Raw genomic sequence first — 20,617 nt, forward strand, 5'->3', positions numbered from 1 at the left:
AGTAAGCCAAGACTTACTGAGTCTTACGGTCTTATGAAGGTTACTAGGTTCAGAGAGTGTGTACAATATTCTATGCAGTCCTTCCCAACTTCTGGTGAGGAAGTTAATGCCAATCATTGAGAGTGAATGTTATACTGGTGGGTCAAAAGCATCATCTTTAGACCCTAAGAATAGACCATTATTGTATTACTCAATAGAAAGTTTTGACATCTTTATTTTTTATGAGCCTGCAAAAAACTGATTGGTTTTGAGGAATCAGTGGCAAAACTCAGCTGATAAGAAGTCACAGATCCCAAGGTCTGTCATGACACTGAAAAAATGGATGTCTCATTTGACTTACAAGGTCACCCTTGGGCCCACGGAATCCCTCTGGTCCCCTCTCTCCTCGATCTCCCTGAAAGTTGAGACACAGACAAAGATTATTTTCTGGGAAACTGAATGTAGAGAAGGCTGTTGCAACACATTGAGAAAGGCATGATTTTGGTAGCTTCCTGGTAGTTACAACTGAAGTTTTTATGAATCCCTTGCAATTCGCAGTCTATAGTCAGCAATCAATATTATCAGGAGTTCCAGTAGGAATCAGTAGTAACAGTAACACGATTACTGTGAGTATTAATGATAACTATAAATAATAATCTAATATTTCAAAGGACCATTGGTTTCAGCAGCATGGAAATTAATCCTCTCCACCAAGTCAGATCTCCCAAAACTTTATAGATTGTTTTAAATTTCCATGCCAAAAAATATATCATCCTGCATCCAATTAAGTGCATTAAGGCTAGTCCTCAGAGGAAAGACATACAGTCTGTCCCTGGGCCCAGACTTGAAGTTTTTCTATACCAGGAACACCTGTCAGAGCTTGTGACTCCCTGGCCTAGTCTTTGAGAACCTGACGTCACCATCAGATCATGGAGGGAGGACTGGAAGGGAAGGGAATTTTTTTTGGTAGGAGAAACAGTAATGATATTAACATGTCCAGGCATTGTAATCCTGGGTGGCATTGATAATTAATAATGATATTACTCATAATAAGATTTTTATTAGATGTGACTTTTTATGGTAATTTATTGATATTAGTCATGTTGATAACAATAACTACTGGTTAAACTTTTTTTTTTTTTTACAAAATTTACATATTCATCACATACTATTATTCAGAAGGTGAGAGGGTGCCATTTACTTCCAGTCACATCACTAGAGGATCTGGGAAGGTGATTATGGTATGCTGGAAAATCGTGTTAAAATGTATGTATGTATGTGTGTGTGTGCATGTGTGGGTGTGTGTATGTGTATATATGTATATCTGTATGAGCGTGTGTGTTTGTGTTCAGGTCACATTAAGGGGAGCAATATTCTACAGCTATATCTGTATACCTGTCATTTGAGCAGGGATTCTTTAATTCAATGCAACTTATTTGGCCACTGTTATAATTTATAAAGGCCAGAATGAATATGAGTAAAACCAGTCACCATAATATTATTTTGTCTCATTGGAAGAACCAGCTTGGGGGCAGTTCTTGCACAGGGATGAGAAAATAAAGAAAGAATAAGAGAGAGAAGAGGAAAGGGAATAGATCTGATGGTTTCCTCCTCATAATAATATGATAGATTCATGTAGCTAGGACACCTGAGAAACTCTTAGCCAGCCTGAGAACCATTTCCATCACAACCTCCAGGTCTGGAATCAACCTTCATACAAGGGAGAGAGCTCTGATGACCCCCAACTCCATCTGTGTCCCCAGGATGAGCTCCTAATGCTAATGCTCACATCCATGACACCCAGGCTGGATCCAAATTTTGTGTAGAAGTTTCCAGGACAGGCTGATCATTCTAACCTGAATTTTGATGGAGGAAAGGAGGGATTGTTAAAGCACTGGAAGGGAATCCTGGGGTTTGACAACATTGGGTGGAAGAAGCAAAGTGAGATAGCCCTTTGGTATGCAGAATGATACGTACAACTTTACCAGGCGGTCCTGGAACTCCTGGGGGCCCTCGGAAGCCAATTGGTCCCTGTAAAGAAGATCCATACATTAAGTAAATACTGAGTCTCTGGCCAGAACAACATTGTGCAGCTGGAAGACCTATACTCACACTGAATCTCCCCAATAAGGGACCCAGTTCAGGCCCATACCCTCATTATAAATCTCCTAGGGGTAGGGAGGGCATTCCTTGTATATTCTGCACTATAACTGACTCTAAATAGCTCTCCCTCTCCTAATAATAAATGAACCAGTATTGAAGTAGTACATTATGCTTTTAAGGTATACCTTATGATTGCCAGGCCTGAAGCCAGGAAGATCTGAGTTCAAATCTAACCTCAGACATTTACAGCTCTATGAACCTGGGCAAGTCATTTAACTTTTCTCTGCCTCAGTTTCTTCATCTGTGAAATGGAGATAATAATAGCACTACCTCCCAGGATTGTTGTGGAGATGAAATGAGATAATCATTTTAAAGCCTGTGACACAGTGCCTGGCACATAATCAATGGTGTTATTTTTATAACTTTATTATTGTTATTATTGTTTTCCTTACATTCAAGAATCCAAACTAGAACACATACTGGCTCTGGAGTCAGAGAACCTAGGTTCAAATCTCAACCTTGATACTTAGCACTTGGGTGACATTGGGTAAGTCATTTAACTTCCCTGGATTTCAGCCTCCTCCTGTCTAAAATGAGGGGGCTGAATAGATGGCTTACGGGGTTGCGACCTATTCTTCTAGATCCATGATCCTTTAAGTTTGCTCTCCTTTACAAAGCTAAGATCTAGCCTTCTTTTAATCATGAATTATTTATCCTGTATGTAGCTTATATATATATATATATATATATATATATATATATATATATAAATTTGTTTGTTTCCTTATCATCTTCCCCATTAGATAGTGAGCTCCTTGAGAAGGCAATCTCTTTTGCCTCTTTGTATCCCCAGTACTTAGCACAGTGAATGGCACATAGTAAGGGCTTTATAGATGTTTAGTGACTGACTAATCCATCCTACATTGATAAAGCATGGCTATAAGCATAACATGCTCCTTCTCAAAAACCTCTAGTAACTCCCTATTGCCCAATCAATATTGCATGCAATTTTCTGGATGCTACATGTTAGGAATGATATTGACAAGTTGGAACATTTCCACAGGCAGGTGACTAGAAGGCTGAAAAATCAGGAAAACATGCCTCATGAAGATAGATTGCAAGAACTGGGAATTTTAACCTAGAAAAGAGATGTTTAGGCTAGAGGGAGGTGGGAAGACATGATCATTTTCTTCAAGTATTTGTAGGGTGCCACTGTGGAGAAGGAAGTAACTGTGTTCTCCTTGGCCTCAGGGGCCAGAAACAGGAACAATGGGTGGAAAGGCAGAAAAATTGATGTAGGATCAATACGTGGAAAATTTTACTAACACTTGGAGCTGTCCAAAAGTAGAATGGGCCTCTCAGGAGGCTGTAGGTTCCCCATCACTGGAAGCCTTTAAGTGGATTCTGGATGACCATTTTGTTGAGGCTATTGTTGAAAAGTGACCTGTTTAGATGTACTTTTGCAAGTGACTTCTGAGTAGCCCTCCAACTTTGAGATTCAGTGATGATTCTGTAAAGCATGCCCTGGCATCTAAGCCCTACCATAAGGTGGCCTCAACCTGTCTTTCTAGCCTTATTTCCTTCCAGTCTTTTCATGAACCTAATATTCCAGGCAAATTAAACACCTTGCTATTCCTCAATCACATCAAAAAGGAGAATCCTATACTAGGTGAGTGGGAAACTGGACTTCCTTCATATTCTGAGACCATTCTTTGAAATCACACCTATGGAAAGAGAATAAAAGGTACAGGCCCAGTGCTGATGAAGGGAAAATAAGAAATAGGCAGTACTTACACGATCTCCAGGTGGCCCCAATGCACCTGTCAGTCCCTTTGAGCCCCTAGGGCCCTGAAGGAAAAAGGAAGTAGATAAAACTGAAGGGACCAAGTTAAATGAAGAGGACATAGAGAAGAAAGATTTGCAACAGATTGTGACATTTGTGAGGTTTTAAACAAGGAGACTCTGAGGGCAAAAGATCTTGCATGGGGCCATCTTGAATAAATTGTTGCTTTTGCAGTTGCAAGATTGAAGATTTTACAAAGGTCACTTGGCTCAGGGCCACATGCAGAGTTTTGAAAGCATGGAATTCCTCTGGCACTGAGGAAACAGTGCTTACAGAGGAAGGGTTTTCTTATTCAGGAAAAAGTCAAGTGATTGAGGGAACTCTTTTGGCTAGGGATTGTCCAACAAAGGGTATACCCCCTAATACTCTCTAATAACCGTAGTGGAGGAAGGTCATCATGAATTGTGTTTCTTTTTTGTCTGTAATTGCTGAGACTATATGTTTAAGTAAAAGCTTTTGCCTTGATTGTACCAAATGCAAAATGAAAGTATCTTTGAATTTCCTTAAGTCTCATCTTTTACAATGAGAGTGAGAACATGGGAAATATATTTTCATGTGCCAATATCTCTAACTGGTGCCAAGATGTTTTCCATGTGATCAGTCTCTGAAATAAAAGGCTAAACAACAACACAATTCACAAAGAGTTTACTTGTTCTTTCTTTTATGCAATGTTTGATAAATTTTACAAATTAGTATAATTGGATAGAATGGCAATCAAGGCTAGAGAGAGCCTTGGGAGGTGGAGAGTAGAAGGAGCTGAGAGATCTAATTTGAGGCCCAGCTTAATAAGCCGTGTAATATCCCACCCTTCAGGTTCTCTCACTTGAACCTTCCCCAGTTCTTACCTGCAGACCAGTGGTTCCAGGGATACCAGCAGGCCCTGGGGGACCAGCATCACCCTGCAATGGAGATCACTGCTAGCTTAGAAAGGGCATAGTCACATGTCTATCTGATATATTTGCATCCCTTCAGGCCCAGTTTCAATCCTTTTGTTGCTGTTCTGTCTCACCCCATATACACACTTCAGTATTTGCTTCCATATGAAAATGTACTCACCCTCATACATACGGAACATGAATTTGTTTAGTCTCTATTCTGTAATCCCTGTGTCTTCTGCTTGAGATTATGAGTTTGCACAGGACAGGGACCCATGATGAGTCATTTTGTATGCCTTTCTCAGTGCCCCACACCAAAATATTCTTAAAGAGCCTGGATGCTGAAAGTATGTTGTCACTCTAACCCTCCCAGCAAACCCATTGTGCTGTCATTTCCACAAGGGCAGCCTTCTTTCTTCTTCAATGATAGATAAACACAATTCGGTGACATTTACCTTCTCTCCATCTTTCCCCACTTCTCCTTGCTCGCCTTTGTAACCACTGGGTCCCTGAGAACAGAAAGGATAAAGAACATGTCAGACTTCCTAGGTCCCAGAGCTTCAGTACACCCTGGAGCTGCATGTCAATTTCTGACCATGCTAGAGAAGAAGGGCTATGGTAATGGAGGGTCCTCCATCTGAAGCCAAGCCCTAGAGAATACCATACAGTAAAAGCAAACAAACAAAAACCAAACTATGATAACCATAACCTGAGTGTACTCCTACTTTACAGAAGTAGCTAGTTCAACTTTGCCCAGTTAGTTATTAGTGCTAAAACTCTGTTTTTCAAACTTCTGGACCATTGTTCTTTTCCCCTATGCCACCCCAGGTCTCCTTTTCTCTGGGTGATTGATCTTGAATAATTAACTTTTAGCTTCATCCATACCTTGCTACTGCTAGGGATCCATTTAGTAATAAATGGATTTTATTATTTTTTTATTATTTTATTTTATTTATTTATTTATTTATTTATTTTATTTTATTATTTATTAAAATGCTTTAAAAATAGTTGTTGCCTGAGAAAGGGGGCAGGGATGGGGAATACAGTTCTTGGACACAAAACCAGTTTCATTTCAACCTCAAAAGCTCCTTACACCTTCTTCTGGCCAAATAGTAGTAAACCAGATGCCTGCTCTCATCAGATATAACAATTCAATTAAATAGATGTTTCTATAGTACCTGCTATGTGTGAGGCATTGTATTGTGTTAGGTATCTTTCTTTAGGGGAGGCCAGTGTGATGGTGCTGATGACCCTGTGCTTTTGATAGTATTTGGGGATTCCCAGTATGACAATTCTCTCTACCAATGCAGGTCAACATTTGTTCTGTAATAGGGAGTTAACTGGGGCACTGAGACGTTAAGTGTCTTGTCCAGGAACACATAATTTGTCTATGCCCATTATTCCATACAAATTAAATAACATTCCAGACAAACAGGTCTTGAACCCAGGTCTTCCTGACTCCAACATTAACTCTCTATTGATTAGGGACAATAAAAAGAAAGGAAGGGGAAGGAAGGAAGGAAGAAAAGAAAGAAAGAAAAAAAGAAGAAATGAAAAATCCCTACCCTCTAAGAGCTGACACCTTGGATAACTACATCCCAGCATTACAAACATTGGAAGTGAATGGGACAGCTTTGCAAGGTTACAATTGCTCCCTTTTGACTCTCTAGGATTAAACCCTGCTTCCTCAGTCAGGTCTGTGACACCCAGCTTTGACCTGTGGGCTTACCTTGAATCCTGGCATTCCTGGGGGTCCAGGTGGTCCAGGTGGGCAGATAGCTGGACACTGCAAGATAACAGGAGATTTAGGATCAGAAATTTTTCTTCTCAATCCCTTGCTGAGTGCACGAAGACATAAAGAGCAAATTTGAATCAAAGGTCTGGGAGCTCAGAGGCAGAACCAAGATCACTTCAAAAAGGCAGAGACTCACCTAAGCTCTCCTTAAAACTCTTCTGAACAACTTTAAATAATGCCTCAAAACAAATTCTGAAGTGACAGAACCCACAAATGAAGTGGGTGAAACAATTTTCCTGCCCAAGACAACTTAGAAGTTTGGCCAAAAAGGGTCTATTGCACCTAGGTGAGAGTAGAGCTTATTCCAGTGCAGGCTGCTCCCCAGCAAACCAATAGTAGAAGGCCTACTGAGAAGGCTATTGAATCAATGGCCCCAGGGGTAGTTTTTGTACCTCTCACCCTACCGACAGTCCTGGGTCTTAGTACCAAAGCAAGGGGGAGCACTAGCATACTAGAACTTGTGGCCACAGGGGAGGTGGGACCCTGCTCACAATCCTAGGGTAGAAAAGAGTGCTTGTGGTCACTCACAGACCAGAGCACAGGCCAGGATAGTAGTAAACACACCTCTCCCTAGATCATACCACCTTGGAAGAACTGAAAAGTTACAGGTCCCCAGAATTATCTTTGAAAATAACTGTACCAAAAAACTTGAAACTTGGGGACAGCACAACTATATGTGTGTGTGTGTGTGTGTGTATAATATATATATATATATGTACATATATATATATTATACACACACACACATACATACATAAAGTTACCATGGGAAGATCAAAACCACAAACTCAGAAAAGGACAACAAAGTCAAAAGTGCTACATCAAAAGCGTGAAAGAAAAATATAGTCTCAAACCATGCAAGAACTCAAAAACTCAAGTAGGAGAGGTAGAGGAAAAATTGGGAAGAGAAATGAGAGTGATGCAAGAAAATCATGAAAAAAGAGTCAACATCTTGGTAAAGGAGGCGCACACACACACACACACACACACACACACACACACACACACACACACACACTCTGAAGAAAAGAACACCTTAAAAACCAGAATTGGCCAAAGTAGTAAATGGCACAAAAATACAGTGAAGAGAATACCTTGAAAAGCAGAATTGGCCAAATGGAAAAAGACATACAAAACTTCACTGAAGAAAAAACTCCTTAAAAAGTAGAATTGACCAAATGAAAAAGGAGATATAAAAGTTCAATGAAGAAAATAATTCCTTAAAAATTAGAGTTGGACAAGTGGAAGCTAATGACTTTGTGAGACATCAAGAAACAATAAAACAAAATCAGAAGAATGAAAAATAAAAGAAAATGTGAAATATCTCATTGGAAAAATAATTGGCCTGGAAAATAGATCAAGGAGAGATAACCTGAAGGCATGATCAAAAAAAGAGCCTGGGCATAATTTTCAAGAAAGTTTCAAGGAAAACTTCCCTGATATTCCAGAATCAGTGGGTAAAATAGAAATTAAAAGAATCCACTGATCACCTCTTCAAAGAGATCCCAAAATTAAAACTCCCAGGAATATTATTATAGCCAAATTCCAGAATTTTCAGATCAAGAAGAAAATAGTGCAAGTAGCCAAAAAAGAAATAATTCAAATAACATGGAGCCACAGTCAGAATAACAAAGGACAACAATGTACAAAGGCTACTTCAAAGATGAATAAATGAAGGAAATAAGCATTCATTAAATGATTACTATATGCCAAGTACTGAGCTAAACATGGAAGAAATAAATTAAAAAGCTAGACAGTGCCTGCCTGTAAAGAGCTTACATTTTAATGGGGGAGGCAACACTTATGGAGAGGAATGGTGGGAGTCACAGAGTAGTGCCATAGAAGAATTCATTGATAGACCATGTTCAGAGGTAATTACAGTATTGATTTGAATACAAAATCCTGACTTTCCACCAAGGAGGGAGGGAACAAACACTTATTAAGTACTTAGTGTGTGCCAGGAACTGTGCTAAGCACTTTACAAATAGCATTTCATTTGATCTTCACAATAATCATATGAAGTAAGTACTATTATTATCTCCTTTTTACAGTTGAGGAAGTTGAGGCAGATAGAAGTTAAGTGACTTGGACGTGAACTTAGATCTTCCTGAGTATAGGCTCTGTGCTTTATTCACTGTGCCACTTAGTTGCCTTGATGCCCAGTCAAGGTTCATACTCGTCAATGACAAAAAATGGGAGCAAATACAGTTTTTCAACTGGGCTCAGATCAGTGAACACAGTAAGTTGGTTAGATGGACTAGAGGGGGTTGATTTTCATAACCCTTCCTTTTTTTCCCTGTCTTTCATGGATATATGGATAAACCCTACTTGAAGAAAACCTATTATTTGAACATCTGAATTCTCAGGATCAAGTGAGAGGGTAATTAATCACCGTTTGCTTTGTAAAAGGATTTTTCCATTTATCAAGGGACTCTTAGTTCTTGAAAATGGCAAGTTCTCTTCACATTTAAAACAATGACATGACTTACATAAAGCTCATTTCCCAAAAACCTTTTCAGGACATATAATATCTGTTTGTAGTTACATAGCCATTTCCTTCAAGCACTGTCTGACACATCTCCAGTTTTCAGAGGAGAAAACTGAGGCTTCAAGAGGGTAAGAAAATATTCCAAAACACAGCAAGCATATTAGTACCAAAACCAGGATAGAAATCTCATTACCAATCTCAGGGCTTTCTGATGATGATAGCTCACATTTCAGTCACATTTTAAACTTTTAGAAGTCCTCCCTTAACAATGACAAGAGGTAGATATTGCAAGAGGTAAATATCACAAGACTTGTTATTCGGGAATTGAGGCAGCCAGGTGGCACAGTAGATAGAGTACTGGACCCAGAATCAGAAAGATCTGAGTTCAAATGTAGCCTCATATACTTACTAATTGGGTAACCCTGAGTGAGTCACCTAACCCCTGTCCACCTCAGTTTCCTCAGTTGTAGAACAGGAATAATAGTAGCACCTACCTCAAAGGTTTGTTGTAAGGATCAAAGTAAAGTGTGTAGCATAGTTCCTGGCACATAGTAGGTTTTATTTATTTATTCCTTTTTAAATAAATTAAATATTTATTCTTTTCCCTTCCTTCCCTAAATAATCAGCAGTAAGCATCAGGGCAGAACTGAGATCTTCTGATTCCAAATCCAGTACTAGTTACCTTTTCTACTATTGCAATAACCATCAGGCTAGCCTGCCTCTTTTTCCTTTAGTACAAAGCAAGCAGTTTAATTAGAAGTCCAAAAGGGAGGCCCAGGGAGAGAAGCTATGAAGTCCTCAAATCAGATGAACCCAGTTCTGCCACCAAAAGACCAGTTGCATTTCTTTGAAAAAGTGAAATTGACATACTTTATTTTTGATTCTCAAAAAGGAGAAAAAGCACACTCTTCCCCCAAAATGTTTTTTTTTAAATACATGGAAGTGAGGTGTTAACAGATGTTGTCATAAACAGTAGTGCTGCCAAATGAGTCTTTTCAAAGGGAAGCTGGAAATAGTTTGCAGTGGGGGCAGGGATAAAGGAAGCCATTTTCTGTCACTGACACAAGCTGACAAACTTATCATAGGATTATAGATTCAGAGTTGGAAAGAACCGCTCAGACCATCTATTTAAGGTATCAAACACCATGGCCTGCAACTTGAACCAGATTAAAATGTCACTAGGAAATATTTAACAACATCATAATGCAATAGAACATAAATACTGCTAATATTCACTTTTAAGTCAATATGTATGTAGCCTTCAGGGATGATTGTGTATGGTTTTCTATTTGAATGACTTTGACACCACTGCTTTAGTCCAAGTTCTCATTTCATAGATGAGGAAATTTAGAAAGTTTAAGCAATAGGTTTGAATAGCTATTAAGTGAATGAGGCACCCTCCTTCTTCTAGTTGAATGCTCTATCCTTCATGCCACCTAGCTACCTTGAGGTAAGAAGGAGTCCATACTAGTATCTGGCAATCCTAAGGACCTGTGCAGGATGGCCCAAAGACCCCATGATTAATCCAACCTTGCCAATTAAATTCTGGCCCACCTTTCCCGTGTGAGCTAGACAATGTTTAAGTGCAACATTATATGCTCTTTTCTTGATATATTGTTACCCTAGATAAGTAACTTTCTGCAAGGAGGTTTCAATATAGCCCTACAAACTTGACAGACCATCTTCAGTAAGCATAATACATAATATATTTCAGCTCACTCCATTGTCCACAATCACATGACTGAGCTAGGGCTGGAATCAAGAATAAAATCAAGAGCTCCTTGCCTGGCCCTCTCCATTTGACTCTCTGTCTCTTGGTTTCTGAGGACTGTATACCCAGGCCCAAATCAACCCTTCTAGAAAACAAAGAAACAAAGAAAAATTCCTACCTGGAGGTCACCAGCACCATCAGGAAGAACCCCTGGGTGTCCCTGAAATCAAAAATGTTTTGGGGCATCAGCTGAAGCATTTAGATCCTTCCCTCTTTGTCTCACTCTCCATTTCCACTAGAGATTGACCTGAGGATTTTGGAATTATTCTCAACATTGCCTCATTTATCTGCTTTCTTCCTTCCCAGTTTTATTATGAACTCCTCAGTCAGAGGGACCACCTCTTCTTCTCAGTGATTTGCTGTCACAATGCCTACTGTAGGGCTCACTACAGTGCCTACTACAATGAGCCCAGTGAGTGCCAATAATTTCTTATTCATTGATTAGTGGGTTGAGTGATGAAGTCTCAAGCTAGGACCTTCTAGTAACTTCTGATCAGAGAGAAAGTAGGAACAAGCAGGAAGTCTCTAAATAGGACACCCTCCACTCCTAGAAACCTAGTCTCTAGGTATCCAGGATTAATTATGGAACAAGAAAATAAGTGAAAACCTGTCAGCCCATATTCGAAAAGCTGTTTTCCTAAGGAGGGTGGGGTAGTGGTATAGTCACTCAATTATCTGCCAGGAATTTCCTCTAGAGTGGAAGGACTTACTCAGGGGTCCATGAAATTACTTTTTAAAAATTTTTATATTTTGATAATAATATTTCAATTTAATTTGTTTTATTTTCTGCATTTAAAAACATTATTCTGAGAAGAGGTCCAAAGTCTTCACTAGATCGCTAAAGGGATCCATTTCACAAAATAAGCTCAGAATCCCTTCTCTAGAGAATGGAGATAAGGTGGAATCCTTCTAGTCACATGCTAGACTTTGCCAAGGAGCAACACAAGGATCTAAAAAGCCTTTCCCATTTTGCAAATGAAGTAAAGAAAATCCAGCACATGCTTTGCATCACAGACAGACCAGAACCTGGTAAAGGCAGAAGATGGAGAATTTTCCTGTGGTCAGTTGGATATAAGACAGGATTCTGCCCTGTAAATCCTTCCTCAGAGGAAGGTGGTCTAAACTCCTGAACACAACTCTATGTGTTGACTTATGGTAAGTATTCAATAAATGTTGTATGAATTAATGGGTAAATGAAGGACAGGTCTGGTTGAATTGGGAGAGATCTCACCTCTGACACCCCAGATAATCCCTTTGCTTCAGGTCCTATCCTCTCCTAGGAATTAATTTTTTTTTCTTTCCTGGAGCCTGGGGAACTAAACTTTTTGGTTAGGAGTTTGGCCTTAGCAGAAGGAAGAGATTCAGGGCTCATCTCACTATTAACCTCTTCTTCTGTCCATCTCTTTCTCAAACCCTCCACCCCCATCATGAAATCCCTGGCCTTTCTTTGCTCTCAGCAAGTTGATGCTAGTACTTACGGGAGGTCCTGGGGGGCCTGGGGGACCAGGTAGTCCCGGGAGTCCAGATGGTCCCTAGGAAAAGGAAGAATCAAGGCTCAGAAAAAGGTACAACTGTCACCCTGAAGTTGGGAAGGACAAGCAATGATGAAAGTTCCCTCTAAGAATGACCCCAATGCACTTTTCCCCAGTTCATCCTAACTGCTGTTCCAACAGCAGGCTGATAATATAGCTCCTGACAGGCCTCCCTCCCAACTTGAGTATCTGTCTTACTCACTCACTCACTCACTCACTCACTCACTCACTCACTCACCCACTCACTCATATCCAGGGTTCAGGATGGTATTTCTGCTCTGCTGGTTGTTTTCCAGAGTTGTGTCTGCATCAGCATAGTTTTTAAACTATGAACAATATACAGGCAAGGGACTGGATTGGTGCTACCCTCTCTGTACTGCATGCAATCCAACCCAGCCAGGTACCATGAAGAATGAGCACCTACAGATTTTTTGATACATATATGGATTGGTAGCATCATGTCTGTTCCCCCAAAGTAGCTACCATGTTGTGTGTATGTGTGAGTGTACATGTGTGTGTATGTGTGTGTATGTATAAAATGGCTAACCTATAAATACTTATCATTATGGTACAGAAATACTAGTTTAGCCCAGAAATATCAATATGGTTTTAGCACTAGGGTAGTCACTCACAGGGGGTCCACGGACTCCATTTCCTCCTGGGAGGCCACTCAGTCCAGCCTCACCCTGGAGAAAGAGAAAATAATATATATTAGGACTTGCTTCTTTCAGCTCTAGTCTTCTGTTTGTTACTGAGAGTTTGGGGGGACATGGTTAGGGATCCTACTCTGGAGCTATACTTGGCAAACTATGAATGAATGAAAAAACATCTTAGTGTTTACTATGCCTCAAACACTGCATTACGCATTGGGAAGATAGAAAAACAGCACATAAAATAAAGTTCAACAACAGACAGGGAAATGACAAAGCTTGAAAGTCCTAAGGTTGCTGCCTTGGGGCAATTAGAAAGGCCTAGGGATTCATGGGTTGTATCAGCAAGTCAGATAACTGCAGAAGAAAAGTTTAATCAAATTCACTCAAATCAAAGTCAACTGCAAATTATGTCATCATCTTCATGTCATGGTCCTCTTCAAGAACAAAGGGCAAACACAACCTGTGAGTGAGTAGCCTCTCCTCTCCTCTCCTCTGGTGCTCTACCCAGGAGAAGGTACACTTCCATGGCCAAAAGCTGCCTTTTATCTTTTGGGTATTGACTAGTCAGTGAAAGTCAGAGTGATTTGGGTTTAAAAGCAAGCAAAATAGCTCCATTTCAAACACAGTAGACTTTTTAAGAGTCTGTCTTTTCAGAACTATGTTTCAAGAAGTCAAAAATGAAAACTGTATAGGGCAAAAAGCAAATAGTCCCAGCCTTTTTTAAAAATCAAAACAAACAAATAAGTAAGTGAAGAGGTTTATTTATTCATTCATTAATTCATTTATTTGTTCGTTTGTTCATTTTGATTCTGCTCAGAGGCATCAGATTAGATAGGATCTGCCAACAGGCTAGAGGCTTTTGGAAGTCTGTAAGAGAGACATCAACTTAGTCCCTTCTCTGACTCTTTTTGGAGCAGAAAAGAACTGAATATGTTGAGTTTTGGGGTGCTGGGAACCCCAACATATAAGAGTACAGGGTAGTCTGCCTGGAAAGAATTCAAAGATTCAAGTCTTCTTTCAGTCAAGGTAGTGAGATTGATTTTAATGCCAATTGAAGTGGGCAAGATTTTTAGGGAATTTGCAACTTAATGGGAGTAAGATTGATATTTATATACAAAAAAGACACAGAAAAGATCCGGATGGGATTAATGAGTGGTAAATAGTCTGGGCTGAGCCAGATACAGACAATGAAAGGAGTTAAATGGTCAGAGAGTCACAGTGAAAGGGCAGTTAAAAGGATTATTGAGTATCTAGGTAGACTGGTACGGGCCAGATGTCTCAGGCAAACCACCAATGTGGGAAAGTTCTGGGGCTGGGTTGCTTTCAGAGACATATTCTTTTCCTTTTAGGGGTCTAACTCCCATCACCCCATCAGATGGACAACTGATGGCTAATGCTGGTCACTGAGAGATTCAACTATTTGCCCTAATGTAGGGATCTGGGGACTTTGGTTAGTCTTCACTGGTTGTTTGGAAATAGCACTAGAGTTTGCGGGGAGAGAAGGGGTCACCAAGAATATAAACAAATTCTCTGAGCTATTTCTACTTACTGGAGGTCCAGGAAGTCCTTTGCCCTACAAACAGGAAAGAAAAAGTAGAGATTATTCAGAAAGTAGAAGTTGGGTAGTGGTTCTAATGGGTCAAGGAAAGATTGGGTGGGATTCTGGGTGGTTCTTCTTCAGGGGCAGGGGATATTCTCTGGTGGACTTTCCCAGGAGAACAGAACAATGAGACATTGGACATTTGGCTTTGAAGTCCAGCCTCTTAGGAAACTCTGGTAGGTCCAGTTGGAAACTTCAGAAAGAGATATAGTTATTTCTAGATTTTTCTGCTCACTTCCCTTAATATAGTCTCATTGCCAAGAAGCTGCTGACAGTGCCCAAGACTCCCACCAATATTCTACCAGCTCTTCCTTCAAATGCCACCTGATAAGAAAGTGGTACTTACCCCCAGCCCAGGAGGTCCTGGGGGTCCAAGGCTACCCTGTGGAATGAAAACATTAGTTGATTATAGAGCTTCTTCAAATGGGGAGGTTAGAGGGGCAGAAAGTTCAAGGGGAAAAGTCAACTCTCTCCATCTCTAGCCACACAATGGATAGAACACTGAATTTGGAAATCAGGAAAATCTGAGTTCAAATCTGGCCTCATATGCTTACTAGCTGTGACCTTAGGCAAATCACTTAACTGTTCTTTGCCTCAGTTTTCTCAGTGGTAAAATGGACATAATTATAACACTTACCTTCCAAGATTGTGGTAAGGATCAAATAGATAATATTTGTAAAGCATGTGGTACAATGACAGGTGCATAATAAACACTATATAAATGCTTATTCCTTTCCCTATTCTTGGGATATACATATCACATCTTGGCATTATTTTTTTGTTGTTGTTTTCTGAAGGACTTTCACATCCACTATTCATTTGGTTCTCATAGCTGCCAGGCATCTCTATTTGACAAATGAGAAAACTATGACCTAGAAATGTTAATTGACTTGCCTAAGATGACATAGACAGTTAGTGACAAGTAAGCCTGGAACCTTGAGCTCTTGAATTCCAGACTTTCTCTTATCTTGCAATTCTCATTATTCAGTAAAACCTGGAGTCTAGCCTCCAATACTAGGGGTTCTAATTCCAGGTCTTCCTTGTCTCCTTGCTAAACCTGGAAGCCGAAACTATAACGTGGAAAGCAATTTCCTCTTGTAATTCTTGCCCTGAAATGAAAGATCACTGTCAAAGTCATCATATGCTTAGTGGTTAACTTTAACCACAAAGTTAAACAGGTAAGTAATTTCAACCTTTTTTATGGTTGTTGTTTCTCAGTTGTTAACTTGGGGAAATACTTTGGAAAAAGCTAACTTCTGCATTGCTGAAAATGAAGACTTAGAAGAATGCAGGAGAATGAGTGAGATGACCTCTAGGAGTGATGTGGTACGGGGTACTAGGAACCCTGAAACGCAGGGATACAGGGTGGGTCTGCCTGGAAAGAATTCAGCCACTCAAGCCTTCTTTCAGTCAGAGTAGTGAGGTTTTATTATAATCCCAATTAGGGGGGTGATATTCCTAAGGAATCTGTGCATTTGATGAGGATGGGACTGATACTTTTATACAGAAAAGGACTGTTTGAAGATCTGGCTGGGATCAAGGAGTGGAAAGTGGCCTGGAGTGGTCTGGAGGTAACAGAGAAGGGATCTAGAGGGGATTAAGGAGTATCAAATAAATTAATTAAGTAATTAATCAAGGTGGGCTGGAGTGGGCCAGGTGCCTTAGGTGGAGACCCCAGTGATCTGGGCTACTGAAATGTATGGGAAAATTCAGGGACTGGGTTGCTTGCAAAGACATGCTTTTTCTTTTTAGGGGTTCAGATCCCATCCCCATAAGATGTTCCTTCCATCCCAAGGATTTCCCATTTGTCAGAGAAGGCACAAAGTAGGCAAGTGATCGAAATCATAGCTTGAATGAATGAATGGCAGTAGAACCTAGAGATTTTCCGGTTTTATCTTTGTGATTGTAAGCTAGATGAAGGCAGGAGTTATGTCTTAGCTAAACTGCGTAACTCCCCCCCATCACACAGCAGTGTTCCGCACATCGTAGGCTCTTCATAAATGTCTGCGAAATGGCTGAATAAACATTAAAATCATTCACATGTTTGACAACTTGGGACACCTCTCCTATGCCTACTCAGACAGTCACCTGCACTGACGCTGCCCTCCTTTCTTCCTGATCCTACCATCTGATGCAGCTCTTGAACTTAGATTTGGAATCCTACCACCGAGTCAGGGAAGTCACTCTCATTGCGCCTTGTCCACGACACCCTTCAGTGGTTCCCACTAGGGGCTTCCTGGTCATACACTCTTCATACCTGCCACTCAAGCAGTGGTGGTGAAGGGGGTGAGGATGGGGGAGGTTAGGAAGGTAGCCTCTGAACTGGATAGCATGAGAAATTATTTTCATTCTGACACACACTAATTGCAAGTTTGAGAACTCCTGCTGTAAGCAAGGGAAAGAAATCCCTTAAAGAGTCCTTGTGGGGACATTATAAGGAATTAGACTTATTTCTAAAGGAAATTAGTCCAGCTAATGCTTCCTGACAGCACAGGCTGGAAGGCAGGAAGCAGATCTGCTTAGAAGATAATTAGAATAGGCTTTGCTTTCACCCCTTCATGTGTGAGCCGAAGTGCAAGTGAAAAGGTGTGTACATGAGTCCCTGTGAAATACTGCAAAGTGGAAAGCTTGGTGCAGGGAATATGGGTGTTAAGTTTGTGCAAAAGGGAGCCAGAAGATGAGTTTGGATGAGGGTCTTACCTGACAAAAGAAAATGAGTGTTTGCAGTCTCACAGACACGTGTATGTGTGTAGAAATGGTGAGGATTTGGGTTTCTGGGAAGCCCATCGATTCCCTAGTCATTCTTCTGTCACATTCTAATCAGTACAGAGGTGATATGGGTTCCTCAACAAGTCCCTGATTCTTCTTTAAGAAGCTTTCCCCATACCAGGGGTGAGGAACCTGAAAGCTTGAGGCCTTCTAGGTCCTTGAGTGCAGCTTTTTGACTGAGTCCAAGTTTTACAGAACAAAGGGATTTTTATCAAAGGAATTTGTTCTGTGAAGTTTGGATTCAGTCAAAGGGCTGCGCTTGAGGACGTAGAGGGCCATATGTGGCCTCAAGGCCACAGGTTCCCCATCCATGACTTAGATCATGCACCTCCCCATAATCCATGAAAGGGAGACATGATTTCCTCCTTCTTCTGTGTTCCCACTTCTAAATGGGACTTTATTTGTTCTACACTGATTCCACAACTCCTATTCCTAAATGGGGCCCTCTGACAGCCTCCCTCTCACCCTAACCAACAGGAAAAGAAAGATATTATATCTGGTAACTCTGGAATAAGCTTCCCAGACCTCCTCTCCAAGCTCCTCCTCCCAATATTACTCCTTACTTGTAATTAATTCCCCCCACCCCAATCCTAGGCCACTCTTGGATCATAGGTGGGAAGATCTCTAATCCAACCTCCTCAGTTTTACATATGTGGAAACTAAGGTCACACAAGTAGCAAGCATGAGCAGTGGGATTTGAACCCAGGTCCTGTGACTCCAGAGACAGCATATACCATGCTGCCTGCAATCTGGCTGCTGACCACCTTATGGCTTGAGATCCAGTTCTTTTGGTATTTTTCAGCTTTGTTCCTCCAGCAACTGGTACAGAGGTTAGAGCTTGTCCTGAAGGGAACTGTCCCATTCTTTGCATATCTTTGTTTTCCCCACATTTTGACTAAATCCAAGCAGGCAACTCTCCAGTCAGCCAGTCAATTAAGATGAGTAACATTCTAAGTAAATTCACTCTATGAAAAGTCAAATCAACAAAGCAGAGGAATTAGGAATCCTCCTAAAAGGGTTCTCCCAGTGCACTTATTTTTTTGTTGCTTATGGGATATTGTCTCTGAGATATAGAAGGCACAGGGAATGGGCCTGTGATTTCACTGGTACAAGGAACTCCCAGGTGAGGAAATTCCTTCTACTAGTACAGGTGAGCATCTTCTCTGCAATTTATATTCTTAGACATTTGCCTAGAGTCTTAAGGTGAAGTGACTTGCCTAGGGTCATACAACATATGACATTCAATTAACATGCTTTTTTTGATGGATAACACATTGGACAGAATGGCTGAGGGATATAGATCCTTGTAGCTAAAGTTAGAAGCCCCAATCGTACAGAAAACATTTACAAAAAAATATAAACTAATAAGGAAATAAGATTTAATTTACCAAAAAAAAATCCTTAACTTCTATGTGGCTTTTTAGCACATCTGGGACAGGTAAGACTTGAAAACTGTGACCCTTTAATATCCTTTGGATGCATTAAGCCTTCAGCAACTTCACTGATCACAAGTTACTTATGGGTCACTGAGAGTGTGATCTTTTTGTATTTTAAAAGTTTATTTTGAATAGAGAGCTGACTTCAATACCAGGAAGGTCCACATCTGACAAACCCTAACTGTGTGACCTTGGGCAAGTCACTTAACCTCTCAGGACTCCAGGCAATTCTCTAAGAGTTGTCCAGAATTATCTGTATTTGTATAGCAGTGGTGGGAAACCTTTGGCTTCGAGGCCACACATGGCCCTCTAGTCCAAGTACTGCCCCTTTGACTGAATTCAAACATCTTGTTCTATGAAGTTTGGATTTGGTCAAAGGACTACACTTGAAGACCTAGAAAGCCACGTGTGACCTTGAGGCCACAGGTTCCCCACCCCTGGATAGGGAATTTCCTCACCTGAGAGTTCCCAATAATATTGAAATCACAGGTCCGGAACTAAACTCTAAAAATGTGTATTTTTTTTTAAAATTAAAAAATAACTCTTACTGAGTGTTACATTCTAGTGCTGCCTACCTTGCCTGTAGCTAGTCCTTATTCTTCTTTTTAGGTACCTATTCCTTTGTACAATTGTGAAGGCACTGCATAGAGAGGAAAGGAAGAAACAGGGATAGAACTGTGACCTCCTAACTGTTGTTCAAGCCAGCAGCTGCTGGTGCTTCTAGAAGGCCTTCAAGCTGGGCCTTTCTTCTTCCTATTCTCTAACCCCAAACACTGCTTATTCCTGGGAAGCTGAAAAAACAAAGCTAAACCCAGCCTTGCTTCCCAGAAATTCTGCAGACTTCATCAGCAAGAATCAATCAAAGCAAGATTTTGGTCTGAGGCAGTCAGGACCAAGGACATGACTTTTACACATATGGAGAAATGTACATATGTAAGTAAATGGGCATAGAGGGAGGATTCTAGTTGGAACTATCCTAGTATAGTTAAAGCCTATCTGAAGGCACCAGATCAAGTGTCTCTGGCTGACAGTTCTGCAAGGCTATGAGGGTAAGCTGTCCTCCATTCTCTGCTCTGAGAGGGTGTCCTTTCTGCTGGCCTTCCTGTTCCCTTCTTCCTCTGCCTTAGGCCTCCTCTGAGCTGGAGACATTGGAGGCTATAGGGAAGACAGCCACATTTATCCTTTCTTGTCTACCTCACAGGGTTGTTGTCAGGAAAGTGCTTTGTAAATCTTGAAGAGCCATATAAATGTGCCTTGTTACTTTTTTCCCAAACCCTGTAGCAAAATAAACTGAAGCCTGGTCCTTTAGAGATATTCTGGTATCCACAGGGTCAAGGAATAGCTCAAAGTTTTCATAGATCATTAGGAATGAGGTTACCACTTCTGTGCCCTGTGACTGTGCCCTGGAACTACTTCTGTTCTCCCCACCCCCTCCCAGCAAACAAACAAACAAATTAAAGCAACAACAGCAGGAAGGCCATATAGACATTTCAGGAACTTACCCTTTCTCCGGGTGGGCCTTTGGGACCAGGGGGCCCATCCTGACCTGTAAGACCCTGAGGAAGAGGCAGAAAAGACAGGAGTCACCTGGAGAGTGCTCTGGTACACAGCAGAGAAACAAGAGGGACAGTCTACTACATTATCATTTAAAAATTAAACACCAAAGACACCACCAAACAGCAGGAAGCAAAAGTATCTCCTTCCCCAAATTCCTGACTCTGCTGCAATTCAAGCAAACAGATCCCAACGTAAAGCTTTTCTGGCCTGTGGACC

General features: G+C 40.8%; 1 protein-coding gene across 1 annotated transcript in view; it reads right to left on the reverse strand.

Moving 5' to 3' along the window:
• The window catches only part of COL9A3 (collagen type IX alpha 3 chain), a 52,365-nt gene that overhangs the window by 24,414 nt on the left and 7,334 nt on the right, over positions 1–20,617 (reverse strand). Inside the window, exons 5-16 of the mRNA XM_072633335.1 lie at positions 20,347–20,400; positions 14,986–15,021; positions 14,589–14,612; positions 13,019–13,072; positions 12,333–12,386; positions 10,973–11,014; positions 6,530–6,586; positions 5,256–5,309; positions 4,771–4,824; positions 3,877–3,930; positions 1,957–2,010; positions 341–394 (exon numbers count right to left, since the gene is read on the reverse strand). Of these exons, the coding sequence (XP_072489436.1) occupies positions 341–394; positions 1,957–2,010; positions 3,877–3,930; positions 4,771–4,824; positions 5,256–5,309; positions 6,530–6,586; positions 10,973–11,014; positions 12,333–12,386; positions 13,019–13,072; positions 14,589–14,612; positions 14,986–15,021; positions 20,347–20,400 (591 nt within the window). The remainder of the gene's footprint in view (positions 1–340; positions 395–1,956; positions 2,011–3,876; positions 3,931–4,770; positions 4,825–5,255; positions 5,310–6,529; positions 6,587–10,972; positions 11,015–12,332; positions 12,387–13,018; positions 13,073–14,588; positions 14,613–14,985; positions 15,022–20,346; positions 20,401–20,617) is intronic.

Source organism: Notamacropus eugenii, chromosome 1 (genome assembly GCF_028372415.1).
Source record: "Notamacropus eugenii isolate mMacEug1 chromosome 1, mMacEug1.pri_v2, whole genome shotgun sequence".
NCBI classification, from domain to species: domain Eukaryota; kingdom Metazoa; phylum Chordata; class Mammalia; order Diprotodontia; family Macropodidae; genus Notamacropus; species Notamacropus eugenii.